Consider the following 23178-nt stretch of genomic DNA (forward strand, 5'->3'; position numbering starts at 1 on the left):
TCCTTTGTGTTGGTGGAAGGCTCTATTTCTGAAGGAGAGCGAGCGATTGCGTCAATAAAAAAAAAAAAAAAACTTTAATCTCAGGTCTCTACAGCAAGCACAACAAAAGTGTGATTGTGGAGAACCACAAAACACTATTTAGATGAGATAACCATCTTTCTCTCGATGCAGTTTAGTGCCTTAGTGCCTATTGTATCATCCATTCCCTGTGCCAAAAATTTAAAGGGCCGCTATGGGGGAAATTATAGAACCCGAATTTATATGTATTACACACACACACACACACACACACACACACACACACACACACACTATACCTGGTTTTGGAAGGGAAGTCTTGTATAAATTTACTTTGAAAGCTTCTTCCTTCACAACCAGATTAATCCTCTCCTTTCATTTGCATCACTGGGGAACTCAGAAGTACTGCTTACAGAATTCCTATGCTATACCTCTACCTTTACCAGCTTTAAAATATGAGAAACTGTCTGGCTCACAGTTAATGTCACCGAATCAGAGTAAAAAATCCATTATTTGAAAATGTTTATTCTCTCACAAGCCCTGTGTTATTCAGAACTGGAATCCCAATGGACTATGACTCCATTAAGTCCCTGTTAGGTCACAGGCTCCGTTAGGTACAGAGCTTCTCTGGATAACAACATTTTTCATAAAACCAACAAACACTTAATTGTCACTTAATAATTGTCATATATATATATATATATATATATATATATATATATATATATATATATATATATATATAATGAAAATGGGTGGGCTGTCTATTTTTTGCAAGTTGCCAAGGAAGGATTTAAATCAACAGCATGATACGGACATATATATATTTGAAACATAGTATTTTACCCCCATTCCAGTGCCCAGAGGCCAGATTTAAATACAAACTGCCAAACCCCCCAGCTTTATTTATTTATTTATTTAAACAAATTCAGTAGGCAAGGTTATACCAGTAAAAAAATAAATAAAGCTTTAAATGTGGAAAAGAAAAGTTAACCGATTCTAGAATGACTACTTTTTTTTAATCGTTACGAAGTGTCAGAAAGTCGCTCGTTTCAGGTCAAACGTTCTTGTGCATTTGTATGTATGCGTGTGCGTGTGCATGTGCGTGTACGTGGGAGAAAGCATGAATCCTTTCTATCTGTTGTACCAATTACTTCATAAAGCTTGCCAAATCCTGGAGCATTAATCAGGTTGGTTCTCATTGCAGTTACATTTAAGGCAGACTGAAGCAGTTTTACTAACTGTACAATTGGGCTTCTCTCTCCACCAAAAATGTTAGCAAATTGCTAAAAAAAAAAAAAATTGATTATGGTTTCTAAATATCTCTCTCATTCTTTGTATATTGATATCTGATATTGACATGACTTATGCTTCTAAACACTTGTCTCAGGTTGAGAAAGTTGTGAGTTTGTTTTAGTACACTTTCAATAACAAACAGTGCAATCAGCCTTTTTATGTACTCTTAAAAAAAAAAAAACACATACACACACACACACCTTAGTTTGGATGACTGCAATTAAAAACAAGTAAACTTTTTCATCTGTCATTTTTTTTTTTTTTTTTTAAATAGAGATTTATTCTATACACTTAAAATATGTGAGTCTGTCATACTGGAAAGCAGCCACCTAGCAAACAAAAGCAGATGGCTACAACCTCTATGTCGCTAAAAGACAGCCAAGAAGTGTAATAAAAAATAAATGTGCCTTTTTTTAAATGAGTACAACCTCTTTAGTGTGAACAATTCAATACAGCAAAGTATCAGAGGTGTTTTTTTTTTTTTTTTTTTAAGATCCACAAATCATGTACTTACATATAATGAAGTAATTCTTGTATCTTGAAAACTCCAGGCCCCACAGGTTTGGACTGAATTCTTGAAACTTGAGGGTAAATTTGACATCTTGGTCAGGTTTGGTGCAGTGGAGTAAAGGTGTGTCTGCTTTGGTGATGGTGCAGCTTTCAGCCTGCTCTCTTGAGACCAAGTACAGTTTATAATATTCATTTTGTCCGATTCCCCTGGAGTCTGATTTTGGGCAAACAATGTCCAGTTTGTCTCCAATCTGTGGATAGAGCACCAGTCCTTGTCCAGGAAGGAAACTAGAAGACAACAAGAAATGGGTCAAGCCTTGTTGATGAGGATCACTCTAAAAATAACATAGCACCTGTTGACACTGGAGAACAGTCAGCGACCACAAAACAGGTTATTGCACTTAGTGTTTGTGAAAAGTAACTATGAAACCTTCCACTTTAAATCAACCACTTTCTCATACTGAGGCTTTTTCACATTACCTGTTATCCTTACAGTTCAGTTAGCAACTGGATATCAAGATATAAAATGACTTGCATAATTGAAACATCATGAGTGCACACTCTTGGGGAAAAAAAGAAATATTGCTTTTGTTGTCCATACCGTTGATTCAGTTCATGAGTTTCAATGTGTTTTCTTGCAAACATTTTTAATTGCAAGTAAACTGTAATATATCTTTTCACAGTGGGTCATTGCGCACTACCAGCTTTGTATGAAACAAAAGTCTTTTTATGCCAGAATAAGAGAGTTTAGAGGGATGAATTAGTTGTAGTGTTGATCTGAAAGCATCTTATTACAGATGAATTCCTGTCCTGTACTCTGTTTGCTTCAATTAATACCCGGAAGTTACTGATAGAACAATCCAAAGGCCCCGGGCATAGGGCATCGGTTTTCTATTACTGCACAGGAACCATTCATACTAAATTCAAAACAAAGGGCCTCGAAATGAATCGTAAAACAATTAAAAATAACTTTACAAGTTGCACATAAGGTTGAGATTTACCACCCACAGCAATGTGCCACAGAGTCTCCTCTTTCATGAAAACAAACTCCCTTTGATATTAATGCTATTGCTTACAAACATGCAAAATGCAGGGAAAGACAACTGAATGCAAAATCAACCGAAATTAATTTGAGGCCTTTATCACCTTTATTAAGCCAATACTACAACAGTATCTACATAAAGCATTACTTGTAAGGATATCTCTAATGCAAGGAAAAGTTGTGGAGTTTACATTATATGCTCTTAAACTTATTCAAGAAATACAAAATTAGACATTACCATTAACTGCAATGGGGTTTCTGGGAGGACAGTATGTCTCTAAAGGTGTAATGGAAAGCAAGCACAATCCCAGCTTTTAATGGGTTAATGAAATGTAGCTGCCATCTGCCAAACCAATCATGTGTTAAACAGAGATTGCAAATCAAAGGAGTGCTGATCAGGGACAAGAAAGAAGGTTGTTGAGTTTGTGATATGCTAACTATCTCAAAAACAAATCCTGTCAAAACGGCTGCAGAAAACAGATAAGATTTCTATCTTTTTCTTGGAAACACTATTTGTATGCACTTGTACAGTCTTGCTCAGACAGTGCTTCCAGCAAGTCTATCAAAGAGGTGAGAAACCACTTATTTACAGTCGAGGCATTAAAGACATTATGGTGGCTGCTTTGTTTTTTGTTTTGTTTTCTCTAATGAACTAACCCAGTCTATTTGGAACTTTCTTGCTATTAGATACCCTTCCTATTTATGCTGAACAAGGAGAAGAAAATCACTTCAGTTTTTTCACTATACAGTTTTACATTTTGCATGGTGCTATTGACCTATTCAATTTACCTTAACCAAAAGACTGATTCGCAGCGGTCTAGTCATTAGTCAAAGACAAAAGACCAAAAGGATTCAAAACCTGCACCTGCTACTTGAACTCTTAGAAATCAGTGTACAAGGACTGGATCCTTAACTCATGGCTTACCCCCTCAAACTTTCAGGACACAGGGAGACAGATGGGACTTATACTGAAAGAATTCCTAAGGCATTGTGCCAAATCCCTGGCTTGTGGTGAAAACGGGTCTGGGCTTGATCCTGTCCTCGGTTTCGGAAGCTAGCAATTGGCATTTGTGCAGAGTCCAACTTTATTTTGTCTTCCATAAATAAAAACAGACTTCCAACATACATATTCTTGAGTAAGATATAAACTACTCTAATACCAAGTACTGGATACTTTTTGGAGGGTGCTGTATTATAAAGAAATAAATACAATAAAAAGTGTAACTCTTTTAAAGCTATGGTTAACATGTTCTTGATGTGCAAAGTATACAATGTTAGTTAAAACAATCCCCTTTTGTCTGCGGCAGGAACCACAATAAATAAATAAAAATTACTTCAAGTAAACCATTAAAATCCCTTAAGATGCAAGATTATTAAAAAGAGTTTGCTTTAAAAGAAGTTTCTTGAAATGTCCTTACAAACCCTTTTTTTTTTAAGCTGTCAAGAGGGAATTTTTTTTTTTTTTTTTTTTTTTTTTTTTTTATATATAAAGTCTTGCAAAAGTACTTTAATGTGGAAAAAAATAAACACAAAAAGGATAGCTTGCACAATAGTCTTAATGCCTGCATTTTACAGCTTGCTTTCTTGATTCAGTCTCCGTAGTATAAATGTATTGGCATCACCCACTGAAAACAAATGTGGCATAGCAAGGTCATTAGCTTGCCTTCTAGATGGAGACATCATCATTCAATTTGTTACCTGAACGTGAGCAGCCAACAGCATGACAGGTACATTAAAAAACAGCATATTAGTAGGGACAAACAAAGCCAGGCCGCCTCTTGCATATTGTCTGTAATCAATTTAACCCTTGTTTGAACAAAACACAGAGGGCCGCACTAACTCAGCTCCCCTTTTGTGATTTCCCTGCCGTAAATATGCACCAGTCTGCATCTGAAAGGCTGACGGAGGCACGGGGCCTGCTGGACGTTTATCATGCTCTGTTCTCTGTTAACAAGCAAATACTTGCCTGAATGGGCCATTAGCAATCATTGTCAAATGTAGAATGCAAGGTACTTGGATGTGACCAGCCTGATGATTAGAGAAGGGTGCCCCTGTGCTTTGCAGAACACTTGCATTGGGTGGAATCTTTGATATGCAATTCTGAAGGTTAAACTTTTTTTTTTTTTTTTTTTTTTAAATCAGGACAGAAAAGGCCCAGAAAAATCAGAATGGGCTAGAAAATTCCACATTAACCGAACAAACCATTTGGTTTTGTTTTTTGCTGTGCACATCAGTGTCTTGAAAACCAAAATGGTTCAAAGTGTGTTATACCCCTTTTCCTCTGGCACATCCAACCCGTGAGGGCTCGGTGCAGCACGGGTGGTTCTACCCTGGACCTTTATTATATCAATATATAAAAAAAAAAAAAAATAATAATAATAATAATAATAATAATAATAATAATAATAATAATAAAAAAAAAGTGGAAAATAAAATGATAAACTTATTAACAAAAACATAGTAAAACAAAAAATACAGCTGTGCCATACATACAACTACGGCTCTTGCGCTAACGCGGCTTCGTTTTTCTGGAAAATAGGCATTAGTGTTGTAATAGATTGTGTACCCATTCTGTGCTTCAAGTATAATATCTGGCTTAAAATAATCAACTTGCAGGAATCTGCGGTTAGAGGAGGTGGTTGTCAGGCTTTTATTGCAAACACCATTAGACCACCCTGTCTGAACACTTTATTTTTTTTTTTTTAAATGAAGGCCTACACCATCAAAAGAGTAGTCCTATTTCAAAACACTGCTCTCACCAATTGCCCACAGCTTTCTCTTGCTACTGGACTTTCCTCTGAACACAGCCTTCCATGTTCTCATTCTACGGATGTACAAATGAACTGCTAATAAAAGAAAATGGTGGCTACATGCACCTGTAGGACAGGGCTCCCTGGGACACTCAGTTCCACTTCAACCTCACAACCAGCAGTGATTTAAAAAAAATACTGTCGAGCACAAGATTTACCATGGTAAATACGTACGGTAAAATATCAAGAACTACAGAATTAAAGACAGGTTTAGTCTATTTGAAAATGAATTATAAAATATATAATATATATATATATATATATATATATATATATATATATATATATATATATATATATATATATATAAAAATCACACAAAGACTGAATTAGTGTGGTTGTAACAATTTTTTTTTTTTTTTTTTGTTCCTGGGTAGTAAGTGTTTACAGTATAATCGTAAATCTCGAAAAACTACTCACTTCTAAATCTTTTGTAGTCATTTTTGTATTACTGTAGTATAAATACATGTTAATTTGGATTCATACCTTGTTTTTTTCTGACTTTATGTGAACAAAAAGACACACATTTTCCCGTTTTCCCATTGGAAATAGTGATATTTCAAAATATCACTGTCCTGGTCACAAAAGCAAAGTTTGTGGGGAATAATAGCCATTTTCTATACGTTTGAGGCATAAGCAATTAGGAAATAACACTTACTACCCAGGAACAAAAATTGTGTTACATAGTGTCATCATCTTGAAAAAAATGTAATCAGGTATTTTGTGAAAATGTATGTCGGCATTTGAGAAAAATGTTTTAAAAAAGGCAAGAGGTAGAGAATTTGGAGAGCAAAGCTTGAACGAAGATTTATGTTTATCTTCGATGCTATCAATTATAGTGAAAGATTGTTGGGGGGGCAGCCTCAAAGATGGCTGAATCAAAAGAACGTTGTTTTCTTTTCAGACAACCTTCTTCTTGCCAGTCCCCTATGTTCTTTACTCCTTCTCAGCATGTCCCTGTCTGCAGCACAAATAGATGAAAGAAACAATCTCAAAGTGTGCCTAATCCTGCTGAATGGTTACAGCTAGGCCAAGAGTTAAAAGGAAAAAAAAAAAACTGTTTGAATAACAATTGCCCCAATATGGAGATTTAAATCACATAGAACCTTGATAAAAGCAAGAAATGAAATCCACCTTTGCCATATTACACAGTACCAGTGAGCAAGAACTGAGAAGCTTTTCTCTACCATCACCCTATCCCAAACCACAGCTAGGCCTTTCATAGACTCTAATCCTGGCTTTTGAGTTTTGCGCTGTTCTCACATAATACTTATACTGACCGTTCTGCCTCTTTCAGCATTATGCCATCATGAACATAGCCTTAAATCTATATGTTGCCATGGAATCTCCTTTTTACCTTTCCATACATTGTATAAACTGGATTGATTTAACACATTATTTTTCTCGGAAAAAAATCAGGGTTTCATTACAAAAACAATCAGATTACGACAGCTAGTTCCTCCTCTAGGTCTTTTTAGCTTTGCTTCATTCATGTAGGATCTGTGTCTTTACACCCCCTGTCTTTAATTTGCATCACATCTACAAAGACCTAGTATGCAGTGTAATCTCCTTATTAACAAGGGCTAGGGTTGATTTACTTGAAAAAGCAAATTGTCAAGGCGGACTGCTTTGTTTTTGATTCTGAACTACAAAATGGATTACCAGGGAAATCTTTATAGAGTTCACACATCTGTTAAGAAAAGGGAATTTACATGGAGCATTAAATGGACAGACAAGGAAACTATGCCTATGGTTTAAATTTTCTTTCATGCACGACAGACTAAACGTCTTAGTCTTTGTCCAATCAGGACTTGGTTAAACAAAGGAACCACAGGGGCTTTCCCATGCAGTTTCCCCTATCCCTCTCCACAATGTCCACTCTTTAAATACTGTACCATAAATACAATCACGCAACATAGTCAATGTTCCCAGATAGGGCCTTGCTCTTTGAGAATTGGTCTTTTTCATCAAAATATTTAAAATACTCATTGCTCATAAACAAATCTATGCAGTTGCGTTACAACCCAAGGAAAACTGTTTTTTGTGTCAGCAGCTAAACCAGTCAGAGATTAGGCACACATGAATAACACTAATCACTTTCTCCAAATAATTCTTCTAATTTGCAGTAAGCATTTTAGATGAATCCTGTTTTCATGGCACTCTTTGGCTGGATCTGAAATTAATATAGTCCAAGCAAGTCCCTGTATGGTCTACGTGCTGCAGGTTTCAGAATGATCAAGGGAATCCGTTACATAACACACTCATAAGAAAACAATGAACCATGAACTTTAAAAACTTTCTTTCAGTGCGACCACTCAAATAGATACCTGCCTGTTAGACAGTGCCAATACCATGAAAAGGTTTCCCCAAGCTTTAAAAACATGAAAACTTCAACTATTAATAAACGGCATAATCACATAAGGATTTTTTTTTTTTCTTAAGGATTAAATACAATTCAAAAGGACTTGCTGAAAATACAGCATTACTATGGATTAGGGTTTAAAGATAAACTTCGTTAAAAGTCATAAAATATACTTGCATTGAAAAATAAACAAATACAAATGTTTTTTTTTGTTGACGATTTGCCTAACAATCCTTTTAATCCTGTTTTACAATAATGTCGGTTTTATTTTCTTTTTTCCTAAACTCAAGCCATGCGTTTTGTGACCTAAAAAATCCCCCTAAAAATCACAAATACCAGTTAAACATGCTGCCTTATGGATCTGAAGCAAGCTGCCCTGTCCAGAGATAATTTCTCTATCATACAGATTGCATAGTGTGACATAACTTATTAGAACAGCCAACTCTTTCAGTTCTCAGTGTCCTCTCAAAACAATCACTGTCCACTGCCTTTAGTTCATCACTCTGACAGAATTCTGGAAAGTGGATGTGAAAACACTACCAATGCAGGGGCTGCTCATGTGCTTTGTCCCTTTCATCCTCCTTATCAAGAGCTGACCAAATTAAATCAAATGCAACCTGCAGGGTTCACAATCAATTCAACCAGTAATGAGTATGCATTTGGTTACATACAAAAAAACACACAAGAACAAAAACACACACATCTCATAACCTAATAGGAATTTCCAGTCACTTAAAAGAAGAACAAATCCATCAGTTTAACAATTTCCCTGTAAAAGGTTTTCACTGATAGGCCTGCATATTCACCTCAGAACCTTCAGATTTAAGGAGATGCGTCACAAGGACCAACATCAAATTAAAAACATGCATCAAGTAAAGGTTCATTTAAAAAGAAAAAAAATAGTAATGGGTCCTAAAGGCCAAAGGGATTGCGTGGTGTGGAGTGTAACTGATTGATTCTGAAAAGTTAAACGTATAGCAGCAATACATTAGCTTAAAGTCTACTGCGTCTGAACTGCACTAGGTAGATTTATCTTCGCAGGTCGTTGTAATATCAATAATCTAACGTTTACGACTAATTTGTGCCGAGGCAGTTTTGCGTTTACCGATATTTGTAGTTTAGATTAATTACAGACGAATAGATCTGGTTTACACGTGCAGTGTTAAAGTATCCTACTATAAAACGTAATTATGAAAGACGTAATTCCTGATAAATAGAAATACGCCCCTACCATCCGTCTTTACCTGTACGAGATGTACTGTTTATGTTGTACACAGCCCCCCTGCAGACTAATCTAGTGACAAGTTGCAAAGTCGGTTGACGTTTTGATGGTCTTTTTCCCCCTCCAACAAACTCTTGAGCGAGTTTAAAATCCACATTGCTGGCTGTATCCTATTAATTGCAACCAGTGTGTTACAAATATGTTGGACTACATACCATTTGAAAAGGTTGTTGACATCTTAAAGCATGTATATTAGGTACCATCTGGTCAATTGTACAGTAGCGCCTATAAAAAAGCGCAACTATCCTTTGTCCTTAACGTGTCAAATGGTAAAATATTTTGTTTTGGATGTATGGAGTATGGAGCCTCTGAATCCTGTTTTCCACAGTGCCTGTAACTCCCACAGCTACATCATTTTAAAAGCAATGCTTCTTATCACAGCTTACCAACACTGTAAACCATTGCAAGGCATCGAGAGCCTGCAGAACCCTGATGAACGGTCAGACCATTCCAGACTAAAGACCCTGAGCTGTGTATATGAACAGTGACCTCTGTAGGTCTGTACTGATCACCAGGATACAATATCTTCATTTTTTTCTACTTTTACTCTTGCCAATAGTGCGTTTTTCTAGTATCATGATTAGTAGGATTTAACATACCAACATTACCACAAGTGAAATGGAGCATACTGAATTTGAATTGTACTGTATTGGGAATAATCAATTTGACAACTTCCCCCTTTTCTAAACAGAATGCACGTCAATTTTGTTTCGGTTAAATGCCACATCTAGAACCAATATAAACCCTAATCATATCACCCAGTCTACATGTAATTCTATATTTTTACAGCTAAAAAAAAAAAACAATTTAAAAAAAATGATACTGTATCGCTACACATCTCAGTTTTTTTGTGTGACAATATATATATATAGGGTACAAAAACAAAAAATATATACAAAAAAACACAAGGGTGCCATACCATACCGTGTATACTGCATAAAGACTAAAATGTATTGCTTATGATTTATGTTTCATTCTTGACACAGTGTACCTCCTAAATCCTAACACACTCATTAAAACGGATAGCTTCCATAACTTAATAAAGCCAGCGGCTTTCTAGTTTTGTTCACAGTAGGTATCTGTAAAGCTTTAATAATAATAATAATAATAATAATAATATAATAATAATAATAATAATAATGAACCGTTTAAAAGTTGGCCTGTTCAATACAAATACAACTTCAAAGTTTAAAAGCATAACATGTACAGTTAATGGTTTAAGCCGCAGAAAACTTTTCAAAGTTTACAATGTCCTTTATTACAAAGTTCAAGTTTTTTTTTTTTTTTTTTTTTTTTTTTTTAGATAGATAGATAGGATATCATTTAATATACAAGTTCATTTAGTTCTGTGTAACTATTGAACATTTTAATAGGCCTAGTAATAGACTTGCTGGTGTCTAGAATTGCATATTACAATTCTAAAACCGTATTTATTACATTTTTTTTTTTTTTTTTTTTTTTTTTTTTAAATCAAATACAGGTGTAAATAACCGTGTATTCCACTATAGGTTATCTGAAAAGCCTACTCATATGTAGGTTTAATGGAGATTGACTTTTAAACTCAACTACTTCAATATGATATATAAAACCATGCTTACTGAATATGCCAGGTTGTTCTCTGCATTTCCAGAGAAGTAGACACTCCGTGACACATTCCAGGGCACGATGTTGCAACTCATAAATCGGTGAACGGCTATAGCTACTTCAGTCATGAATATCTTGTTGACTAAATATAAAATGTGTAAAATACTGTAGGCTACTTGCGTAGATCTATACATTAAAACATAGCGCCAATAAAAGCTAACAATAAAGACATATTTAACCTCCAAAACCACGAATGTTACCTTGACATCACAAACACTACCCCTCCAGTGGAAGATCGTGCCAGGCTAGTCTATACAATACTTATTGCGAGACAGTTTTTAAACATGAATTAAGCCTTTAAATTATTAGCTTGTTCTTATAATTTCTATCTTGTGCTTTTATGAACCATGTATGTTTTAATCATGTTCAAAATACGCACAGTATGCACATTCTTAACTGAATCCTTCAAAGCAAAACCCGATACATTTAACCTGAAGAGCACTACACCTCTTAAATTAGCCTTACTTGGTATTTGTTGAATTCCAGTAGATCGAATCCAAAACCGCCGAGCAGGACAAAGCCGTCTTGCATAAAATGACTACAACTCCAAAATAGTATTTCCAAACAGTGTCCCCCATAATTGCTGGTATGGCTGATCTCTCCAGTCTCTCGTCTCCAAGCGCTGTGCACTTTTGCCGGTCGATCGTGTGAATACAGTATTTTTTTTTTTTTTTTTTTTTTTTAAATGGTACTCCTAATACCTGAAACCAGCGAAAATGTCCCTTTTGTTCGGTCCCAGTTTTTCTTTCTAAATAAACTAGTGATTCATATACGAAAATTCCACCGATCCACCTCGTTGAGATGCAAAGCGACGCACAGAAGTCAACTCCAGGAGCAGTGCTAAATCTCCTAACGATCCGCGTACAGATGGAAGCACTACCAGTCTGGTTACTGCAGATGTCCTTTCTGAGTATTCTTCAAGGTATAGCCAATTCCTTCAGTATCACAAATCAGGAGGAATAACCAATACAGATCCAAATGTATACGTTTGGTCAAAGTACAAAATGACAGTTGATTTGATCTATAATGTTCCCGCAAAACAACTTTTTCATATATAGTAACAATAGATGATGGTAGGTTTGAGATCAGTGCTCTTCAGCACTGGTTAAAGCAGCTGCACTGCCCTCCTCTCAAACCTTACTTGGAATTAACTGAAAGTGATTGAGTCAGAATAGAGGGTAGCATTTTCTACCCGCAAACTCCACCCACGCCAGCGCTCATTGGTTCACTCCTTCAGCTAACTGGGAAACGTTACTGTCAGTCAAAAGGACACAGTGAAGTTGGTTAATCGACTGGCACCTGAAAAAAAAGTAACAAATTGGACCGTAAAATAAAAATAACCCATTAGTGTAACAATTATTCGATATTCCCACAATAGTATTCACTTCTACAAATGCTGCAACTGACTCTCTCTCGCTCTGTGTGTGTGTGTGTGTGTGTATGTGTCAGTCATAGAAACAATATTTATAATGATGAGAACTGTTAAAAAAGTTACAAAATATTGAAACATACCGGGAAATATTACCCGTGTAATATTACACTGTATACTTTAAATACTATTCATTTAAACGTAGATCGCACATGTTGTTAATAATAAGTGCATTGTGTACGTTTTTATTTATTTATTTGAAAAACAACTGAGCAGCTGTGGCATGTCCACCCAGGCAAAACTAAAATGGTTAAAAACTACTTCAGGTCAAGTAAGTGTGAATTGGAGTAGGGACTTAAAGAGGGTTGATTAATGAAAGATTTTACACTTAAATGGCAACTTTGATTACGAAAAGTGAATTAGACACAGACGAGGTTGGTAGATATTTACAGGGCACATTTTTAAAATGATTGAAGCTAGAATCTGATTTAATTATTTAAATATGCCTGTTTTGTTTTTTTTTTGTTTTTTTCCCAGATGTGAATACAAACTACATTTGACCAGAAAATGACAGGAATATCAATATAGATGTTTCAATCGTTTTTTGGAAAGTGTAAAAATAAGGGGGAATGTCATTATGTTTAATTTGTAATTGTCACTGTTTTGATTAAATAGAAAACACATTGCTAACTTTCACTAGAACCTAAATTCTAAACTAAATCAACGCAGATGTGTTTACCCTTTATTACTGAGTAACGAGAATAGTGAAAATAAAAAAAAAAGTTTCGTATTTTTCAAGGTTTGTGTAAAAACATGTTTTTGCATAGATCAACGGCGCCCACTAGCGTGGCTGGGTATTTTTTCGAACAACAGCACAGGGAACTTTTGTTCAGTTAATCAAGTTTATTATAACAACTACAAATTTGAAACTTTTCAGCTCTAAATATGTTTTTATTCTAACGAAAAAGGAAAAATTGTGTTAAAAAAAAAAAAAAAAAATCCCAGACTGCAACGCCATTGTGTATTGCAGTCTGTTCTTTCCATCAAAGCGAAGTTAAACGGAGAAAAGATAATGTAATTAGATGGAAATCAACTTCGTGTCTGTCATTGCTGAGTAGGGTACACATCCAGTGTGTATTTCACTGAATCACTTTGCACTGTCAAGTAAAAAAAAAAAAAAAAAAACTATTATGTATCGTTACATGCTTAATCGTTTTCAATCAACTAACATTTTAAACAAATAACATCGGTTTATGACAAAATTAGGAAAGTGTGTTAAAATGCAGAACTTTTAAAGTAAAACATAATGGCGAAGGAGGACGTATTTTGTTACTTTGATCCTAACAGCACTCCGAAGAGACTCGTGTTTTTAAAACTTTATTGGTTTGTATAATCAAAACATTTCCGTTTTCGTTGCGAGTAAAGCTGAGTAAGTGAATTGGTTATGACATTTGAACAGAGAACATCCTTATTTAAGGGAAACATAAGCGGAAACGAATAGTCATTGTACGATCTGAAAATATCTCCTTAGTTAAAAATAATTATACTGAACAAAAATACCCCCCCATTAGGGGGGTGGGGGGTGTGGTTTTTACACAAAAGAATGAACACACACCATTCGCATCCCCGTAGGGGATATAATATATATATATATATATATATATATATATATATATATATATATATATATATATATATATATATGGGTTTGGAGGGATAGCCCCAAGGAGGGAGTCGTGTATTTTTTTAGGCAAGATATTTGTAGACTGACCCGACAAGGAATCGCCCAAAGCTGCTTTGGCTTACAGTAAAGATTTAAGATGTAGATTGGAATTATTTTGTTGATCAGCTTTTCTTTTAAAAAAAAAAAAAAGTGAGAAACCTATTGCAAACGGCTGTGTTTAGTTCAATTCCTTATTTACTTGATGGCCTCGGTTACATCTTGTGTGACAGCGTACCAAGAAGGAAACTAATCACTCGTTTGAGTTCAGACACAGGGAACTTAAATTGGGTCTTTATAAAATCTTGCAAACCAACGGCGATAAGAAAATAAAATAATAATTATAGGGCAAAATTACACATACAAAGGGATAAATGAAGTCATTCTTTAATAATCCCCCCTCAGTTGCATTCGTTGTCTTTTCTCCAGTACTGTTGTTAAAACAACAAGAGGCACATTTAATAAAAATTCTAACAGTGCCTGTTAAACTCCAGTTATATAAACATCATTTGAACTAACGTAACAATAACATTTATAAATTGCCTCCAGACTTACATTAATTTTATATTAAAATTGTCCTATTTAATAGCAGCCTAATTATTTATGGGAGAAAGTTAAAAACTCGCAGAAAAAACTTAAAATTTGATAAATACATTGACGTTCATATTTATTTTCTAAATTTAACTAAAACTAGAATCGTTTAAATCAATATAGTTGCAAAATGAAGAAAGCATTTCTTGTTTTAATTTAGAAAGCATTAATATAGATATGTATTGCAATAGATTTTGTTCTACCACACATTCAAGACGACCATACATATTCAACCTGCTATTCTTTTGTTTATACTCGAATACAACACTGATTAGATATATTTATATTGATAAAAAAAAAAAAATCAGGGTTTAATTATTATAATTTGAAAATGGTGTTTAACAATTAGAAATAAACAAACTGAATACACTAAACAAGGTTTGGTTTTTAAAACGTTGCATGAACTTGTTTTATAATTTCTGAAGTCAAGAACACTGCTGTACAGAATGAAAGTGGGGTTTGAGTAGCCTTGTTAAGGATTTGGTGGCACTATTTGTGGGTATCTAAATTAAGCTATTTCTCAAACATTACATAAAGACATTAAGAGGTTTAAATTCAGTAGAACATATTCTTAATTGGAATTTACAATTGACTTTTTCCCGATTACACCGTCATTTATTGTAGGCTACATATTATTTTAGATTACTTGCATTTCAGAAGTTTTACCAGCGTGGAAATATATGTTTTAAATTTGACATTGAAGCATGTACTTTTATTTAAATATGTAGATTTCTGGCAATTTTACATCAAAACAGCCTCGAATTTCAAGTCGAGGAGATAAGACCCCGTGCTAGTGTCAATAGTTTTTACACCTTCTAAGGCAGATAATTGGTTTTCTTTCCAATGTAGTTATTAGTCTGGGATTGTAACTGCTATTGGGACAACTGACAACCTCGCATGTTATACATGCACCCATTTCTTGTATTTATGTAATGTAAACTACTTCCCTTTCGGTATACAACACTTTCAACAATTACACAATGCATATACTTTACAGATTTTACAAACACCATGACAGTGTAAAGTGAAACTACTCCCGGAATATATAGCAGTTCAATTTCACCTGTTTTATTTGGCAAATGTTTATGAATTACTGTAAACTTTCAACATGGCTATCTAGTCATTTCACTTTCTGCTGTATCAAAGCTTAACCTTTGAAAATTAAGTTACAAAATCATATACAAGTTAATGAACATTAGCATATTAAAAATGTCAGATTTTAGCATATACCAGGATCAAAAACTACATCATTCCATGTCCACAAAGTTTTGAAATGTACTTATTTTCTCTGCAAGGTAGTTTTAGTTCAAACGTCAAAATATTCTTAATTGATGCTTTATCTTGTGCTACCAAAAAAAAAAAAAAAAAAGGCATTTAGTGACTTTGGCATTTCCAAAGAAAGGACTCTTAAATAATGTTGAGATACAAAAGTTTAAATCCAACTAGCAAAACTGACTGCAAAGGCTCCTGAGGCTTTAAGAAATGTGATCTAATCCAAAACACTGACCACTGCCACTTACTTGACTGTACAGGTCCAAGGAACACAAAGGGTACATTGTACATGGAAAGTGAAAATCCCTTATTGCTGGAAGCAGTTGAAGATTTAAAAGGAGCAGCTTTAGGTACATTGGCAAGACAGCAACAGAGACATTTTCTGTCACTGCTCATGCAACCTACTTGCCCATTACCACAAATAAAACACAAAGAAATATGCATTCAAGACTTTTATTTGTCAACTGTACATATTTCCAGAATGGGGAAAATTACCATAGTCTGAGCAAACAAATTATTCCCACCCCCCCTGCCCAACTAACCCCCAAACATGCAACAATCATTTCCTTACCTGTATCAGGACTGCCTTAGAACCAATATGCTGAAAGCGTCATTGGATTTTTACAATGTACTTAATACAGATACAGCAATACTTTGGGACATTGTACCCACTCAGACACAAAAAAAAAACCAAAAACAAAAAAAAAACAAAAAGGAATGGCATCTACAATTTAATTCTCACATTATCTTACGTAACATTACATCATATAGGGTCTATTAAAGATTATAAACGAAACTTCCTCTAATCACCCCTTGAAGAGTCGTACTTATTTAGTACACACTTTACCATGAAGAACCCATTTCGGGACACTGCAATAGTAAGCATTGGGCAAAGGAGAAAGTTTCCTCTAACGTTTTAACATTAGGATGGTGGAAATTCAGTTAAAATCATATGCCTCTTCTCATTAAGAAAGATTGTTGAGCACAGCCCACATCAGTATAATAAGCCAACTTGTCAGACTTTCCAGAAAACACTTCAACATGAAGCTACCATACAGAGATTTTAAAAAAAGTAGAAGCTGCAGTTTATTCAGTTGGTTTTAGAGAGAAGGACAGCTTTGGCCTGGACTTCCCCTTGCCCAGGATCATTTTTTGCTCTTCTTTTTGTTGACGCTGCCTCTCTTGATCTAATTTCATCCTTTCCTCATGAATTTTTCTTTGTTGTTCAACAATTTTCAATTGCTCTTCAGCCTGTAAAAGCACAATGCAAGGTTAAACCATTATAGTGAACAGGTTAAAAATCCTGGCAAAAATGAAACATGGTATAGTCAGTGATTTACAAACCACGGACAACAAAAAAATAAAATCTTATCTTTATATCAACTCTAAAGAGTAAATCAGATGCAAACAACACACATTTTGAACGCAACACTAACTACATTCTAAATAAGAATTTCTTGCAGTTTAAGAGTGCTATCCTGCAAAGGCATATAGCACTTCAAATAATATAGCAAACAAAGGGGGAAAAAAAAGCATAATATGAAGTTGTAAATATGAGCAGGTGGTTTGTTGGGCACACTCATAATACCACGGCAACACAACTTTATATTTAATAGGAAGATGACTTTTATACCATAGTAGACAGTTGCCCATTTACTTATGTATTCTGCAATGCATGTGTGTATTTGCATAAAATTATTACATTATACTGCGGTTATATATTTTTTTTAAAGTGCCACAAAAAGCACCTACTGTTTTCATCCAATACTTTAAAACAGTAAGCAAAAGTAGTTAGTAATCAAAGAACATCACTTACACAGATGTATATCTGGGCACTATTGTCATTTGAGAGCTAACGTTTCAGACACTTTGTTGACTCCTGAAATTGGTGTATTAGTAATCTTCAGCATTTCTTAAAAAAAACAAAAAAACAAAAACGCATTCATACCAGTTTAGCCTGAGCATCAGCAATTTTGCGGTTATTTTCCTCCAATATTTTCTCCAGCTCCTCTCGTTTTGCACGTTCTTCTTCCTAAACGGGAGACACGTTGAAATGTTAAACAAAGAACATGCTGAAAAGTCTTTGCTCACCTAAGCTTTCTCTCATCATTGTTTGTGCCCTGACTCTCATAACAAAGGTAGCCTTAGTTGCCAATTGTTGCGTCCCACACAATTAGACAAAACAAATAAAACCAAATAAAATAAAAAGCACCTATAAAAATCCTGGTTATTTCTTGTCATTTTACATTTACGACCCTCCCATTCCCTCAACCACCAAACAAAACTAAACCCTATGTGCTTCAAAAATTCCTAATTATATAGTATTTAAAGAAAAATAAAATATATTTTGAAAGAAAAAAGTCACAATCAACATCGACAACTATTAAAACTTTACAGCAATTATTTTGTTTAAAAATAAAAGAAAAAGAAATAATATGTAATAGTTTGGCTCACCACATTATGAATACCTACGCATTTACCTATACTCCTTTTATCAGCATTAAAAGTTGGATATTTACTGTCTTGTCCAGTGTCCTGCAGAGAGAGAGAGTGCTCCTCGGCTGCCATACGCACCAGCTTCCGCTTTAAAACTGACTTGTACTGTTAGCGTAGCAACACCTGCATCAGCAGCTCAACCATTTACAAGAAACATACAAAAGCTGAGCTGAGGAGTGCAGATGTTTATGGTAAGGAGGAACAAAGGTATATAATTCATCATTCCTAAGGCAAACAATTAATAAGAACACATGAACTGTTAGTTATTTTTATATATAAAAAAAATACAAGGTTTAATCCAAACTAAGGAAACTTTTGGCCTCACACACAGTAAACCGAAACCAAATTAAATCGCTGGAACCCGTGGAAAAAATGAGGACAGAATATAGGTGCAAAATATGATTGTCCTGAAAATTTGCCTGCAGTTTTGTAGGGCTGCTGTTTAATACAAAGCTAAGTGGACAAAGAGGAAAGATGAAAATTTTTACTGTGATTAGTAGCAAGCTGCTGGCCAATATTCATCACTGACAGGATTGCAAAATAACAAATCAGACATTCCCATTTTGAAGGGAAAAAAAACTAAGCATAATTAACAGCATAAATGCAAATGCAGACAGATAGCACTAAAAACTGCATAAGACTATCATTTTACTGCAGGTTGCAATTAACCAAACAGTTTCATAGTATCGGTCACTAGAAAATTATTTTCTCAACACCTGCTCCACATTAACTAGTGACATTTTCATTACAAAACAAATTGTGGCAGAGATTGTGAACATGTTATTGATACAAGTCTGCTCACCCGTAATCAAGGCGCTGCCACAAATGGCAGTCCTTTCATGTACAAAGTAGACAATAGCCAATAAAACAAACTTAACCTGCAATATATGCAACTGATGTACATTAAAAAAATAAATAAAAAGATTGTCACTATTAAAAACAAACATGTTTATAGTTCTTGATCCCAAGAGTGCTGAGTGAAAACTAGAATTGAAATTACAGTAGCAGGTTACTCTTTCACAGAAAGTAATTTTTCAACTTCCATTCTAGCCAGCATCCTAAACAAATGATGTGTTTAGCTTCGCATTAGGCAGGGACAAACCAGGTCTTTTATAACCCTCTCCAGGAAAAAAAAGACAGTTATTAGTAGGTACTGAAAACTGGTTCTAAAGAATTAGATGGATTTCTTAATGGTTCCTTTGAGTAAAGTGAAGAGCAGCGTAAAGGGTCTAATGATCAAGTTGCTGGAATTTATAGCCTTAAACCTAAGTAGGATATAAAGAAAACAGAAACCACTTGCCAAAGGCGGGGAGTGCCGTTCAGCCACTTGGCCCGGTTTCAGACAGAGGGAAGTCACTTGGGTAAAATACAAATTGATTAAAAGGAATGCAGGGCAGGTATTTAAAAAATATAAAAAGCAAACGCAGTTTTATTTAATAAACAAGGGTTAAAAAACAAACCAAGGGACGATACTAGTTACTGTTTCCACAGCCATGGCAAAAGTTTCCCCATGAATTTCACAAACAGCCAGCGAGTAGCAAACATGTGTACATGCTTTGTTGCTGTCAATTTTTAACAGTACCTGCTAATTGACAGGCGCAAGGCTTGTGAATAAAGGGAATGGAACACTACACGACGATTTTTAAATTCGGACTGTGTACTGTTGTCCAATCCGATGGTTTGGATTGAGCAAGAGTAAAGAGCCTGGGCCCGAAAGTTTTGCCATGGACTGTTGCTTGCATTCCCAACGATCAAGCGTTACCTCTCTAGCTTTCTGCGCTGAGAGCTCAGCTTGCCGCTGTCGCTCCAGCTCCTCTAGCAACTGTTTCTCCATGATGCGCTTTGCCTCCTCCACCCTCCGGAGCACCTCGTGCTCAATCTCATCTTTCCGCTTTTCCAGTTCCTCCTCCACCCGCTTGGCTACCAACTCTTCAACCCTCCGTGCCGTCTCTTCTTCGATTAGCTTCTCCTCAATCTCCTGTTGACGACTGAGGGGAAGAAAGAAAAAATATAGAACTTAGAAGTGTAGGATTCAAGTTTTTACTTTAATCTGAAAAAACAAACTGGTTAAAAAACAGACACCCATTGGTGCTTTTGCATGCTTTCCTTTGCAATTCTGTAACAACTTTCATAAATACAAAGTAATAGTTAATTTCAGTAGCGCAAAAAGTCTAATATAGCTAAACATTTTTTTGTATTTTGATAAGGTATTTAGCAGGCTACAGACTCTTCCCGTAGCACAAGTATTTCAAAGCAGATCAATGAACGAACTTGTCTGTCAGCATGGTAAAGCTTTTTCATTGTGGCTTGTTGGTGTTGTTCCACCTTGGGGCATTCAAGTTTGGAAGAACCATTATATTTCCTGTGCTTCACTTTTTCATTCACTTCTGTAATGATCCTGTGTGATAGCACAAATACAATACATGGCAGAATGTTTGGTTAATTTGAAAACTGACCTGTTAACATGGCAGCAATGAAGCATGGTTCTACGGCAAAACAGGCCGCCCCTGCCTTCTAGTCTTTAGATTTAATAGTATAGTGTTTACACAGGTCTCCCCTAAAGGGGAGAAAATGATATGTAGACTCCATTTACTGTTAAATAATCCTGTTTTGACACAGACTAAAAAGTCATAAGTCTCACACATTAAGACCTTTGGGCCAAACCCATGAACTGCTGACTTAATCTTCTTCTACCTAAGCAAACCTAACACCACATAAGTGTCTTCTTGGTTTCTAATAAAACTATGAAAGAAAAAAAAAAGTCACAGTAAGCCAATGTATAACAGCTTGAGGATGTTATGCATCTCTGCTGCCAACCTGTTCTTTTATAACTTTGGATACCCTGACAATGTCAACGCCACCTACTGTGTGTAAAAACGTTCTATTCTAAGGATAGAACCCTATATTATTTAATTAAAACCAGAAAAAAATTATATTTTTACTTTGTTAAAGTAGGAAATAACCTTTGCTTACCCATTCAAAATGTTAGCCTAAAAGGCTACATGGGCTAATGTGGATTACCAGGTTAGAAATCCATTTGCCCTACATACCCATGTTAAATAATAGCAGTAAAAAATAAATCAATTTTTAAAATGTCGTGTGCATGAATAAATGTATTTTATACACTTATAAAAGGTGTATTTTAAATACATGCCCATCAGATCCTACTAAGTTTCAAGGGGAGGAAGGTTGTGTACAACAGATAGAACAGCTCTAACAATATAAACAGACCTGTAAACAAATCAGTCAACTGGGTCAACTTTCAAAAAAGCAGAATTTACTGCAGGCTACGGCAGACTGTTGTGAACAAATACCAATGAATTACATTTCAGTGATGGAAAGAAGACTCCCATTGCATAGCAGTTTGATCCACTCCTGGCTCTATTATAATTTTAATAAGACACACACCTGAGCTTGTTACCTATGCACAGGTATCAAAACCTGGAATGGGTGTAACTGCTATGCAACAAATCTTACTTCCATTCGTGTATTTTAATGTAAAAATAATGTGGGGCATTACCGATTTACATCATCACAAATGTATATGAAACAAACTGTCAAGTGTTATTACATTTTCCTATATTTAATATTACATCTCTGAAACAGAATGGCTTAAGTACCGATGCAAATCACACGAAATCGTGCAGATAAATAACTTCGGTTTTTCAATGTGCGACAATACGCTTGGATACTCAAATGAAATGTGTAGGCCTCAAAGCAAACTCGACTAAATATACATGCGGCTCGTTTAGAAGTGTGAACAACATACATCTGCACGGACGTATTACATTGGTGAAATGTCGTTGATTGATTTTGTTTTACATATTTCTAAGAAGAATGTACACTGAGGCCTGGTTGCAGCCTGGGATTAGTTCCAACACAACTAAATACAGTACTTACATTTTCCTCTGTCTCTCAAGCTCGGCTTTTTTCTCCTCTTCCTCCTTTTTCTGCTTCTCATCCAGACTACTCCTTTTGCTCACCGTTCGCCCGAATATATCGAGTCTCTCGGGCGGAGTAGCAGCTCGTTCCCGTTCTCTCTCCCTCTCCCTTTCCCTCTCTTTCTCCCTCTCCCTCTCCTGTTTCTCCTTCTCTCTTTCCCTTTCCCTCTCCCTCTCCTTGCGTGTCGCGGCAGTGGTGGAGCGGGACCGGGAGCGAGACTCTCTCCGCCGGCTCCTCTTGGCTTCTTTGGATTTCGATCGCTTCTTGACCCTCTCCTTGTCCCTAGACCGAGACCTGGAGCGCTTTTTGCTGTGTTTGCTGCTCTTTGTGTGTTTGGAGCGGGACGAGCTGCGACTGCGGGAGCGACCCATTATCACCGCAGAAAACCTTACAACTAACTTAAAACAATTGCTTCTCGGAACGTTTGGATGCCTTGTTCAAACGTAAACTTATATAATGAATCGTTTCAACCTAAACTTGCAGCAATATTTCGGATTCCCTAGAAACTGTCTAGTTGCTAAGACCAATTTCTTACTCCATCAAGCAAAATGGCGTCTTCCTCCTTTCTCCCAAAATGCACCACGGACTCGTATTCTCCCGGATGCTTTTTGGGTTGCCATGATAACGAGGTCACACTGAACAGGAAGTTCTAAGAACAGTTTTTATAAGAGTTATTGTTAGCTGATCAAGATTAATTTAGTACTTTTCTTGACACATTTAAAAAAAAAAAAATAATACAATGGCAGACTTTTTAAATAAAATTTTGCATATATTTAGAGAACCACTTGTCCTATTTTGATAAAACTGGCAAAGAACATCTGTTA

The 23178-nt window shown here is 35.5% G+C and overlaps 2 protein-coding genes across 3 annotated transcripts in view; both read right to left on the reverse strand.

The window, feature by feature from the left end:
* efnb2a (ephrin-B2a) overlaps positions 1–11881 on the reverse strand; it is a 20033-nt gene extending 8152 nt beyond the window's left edge. The window contains exons 1-2 of the mRNA XM_041259446.1: positions 11430–11881; positions 1829–2112 (exon numbers count right to left, since the gene is read on the reverse strand). Of these exons, the coding sequence (XP_041115380.1) occupies positions 1829–2112; positions 11430–11542 (397 nt within the window). The 5' untranslated portion in view covers positions 11543–11881. The remainder of the gene's footprint in view (positions 1–1828; positions 2113–11429) is intronic.
* A 4474-nt stretch (positions 11882–16355) lies between these two features.
* On the reverse strand, positions 16356–22936 carry arglu1a (arginine and glutamate rich 1a). 2 transcript variants are annotated; one of them, XM_041259447.1, is made up of 5 exons: positions 22313–22936; positions 20869–20931; positions 20175–20400; positions 17865–17948; positions 16356–17167 (listed from the first exon to the last, which is right to left on the reverse strand). In XM_041259447.1, the coding sequence occupies exons 1-5, from the start codon at positions 22723–22725 to the stop codon at positions 17003–17005; spliced, it is 951 nt and encodes a 316-aa protein (XP_041115381.1). In that variant the 5' UTR covers positions 22726–22936; the 3' UTR covers positions 16356–17002. The 2 variants fall into 2 exon arrangements, with proteins under 2 accessions (XP_041115381.1, XP_041115382.1); XM_041259448.1 differs by lacking the exon at positions 20869–20931 and having other exon boundaries at positions 22313–22934.
* Between the last annotated feature and the right edge of the window lie 242 nt (positions 22937–23178).

Source organism: Polyodon spathula, chromosome 9 (assembly GCF_017654505.1).
Source record: "Polyodon spathula isolate WHYD16114869_AA chromosome 9, ASM1765450v1, whole genome shotgun sequence".
Taxonomy (NCBI): domain Eukaryota; kingdom Metazoa; phylum Chordata; class Actinopteri; order Acipenseriformes; family Polyodontidae; genus Polyodon; species Polyodon spathula.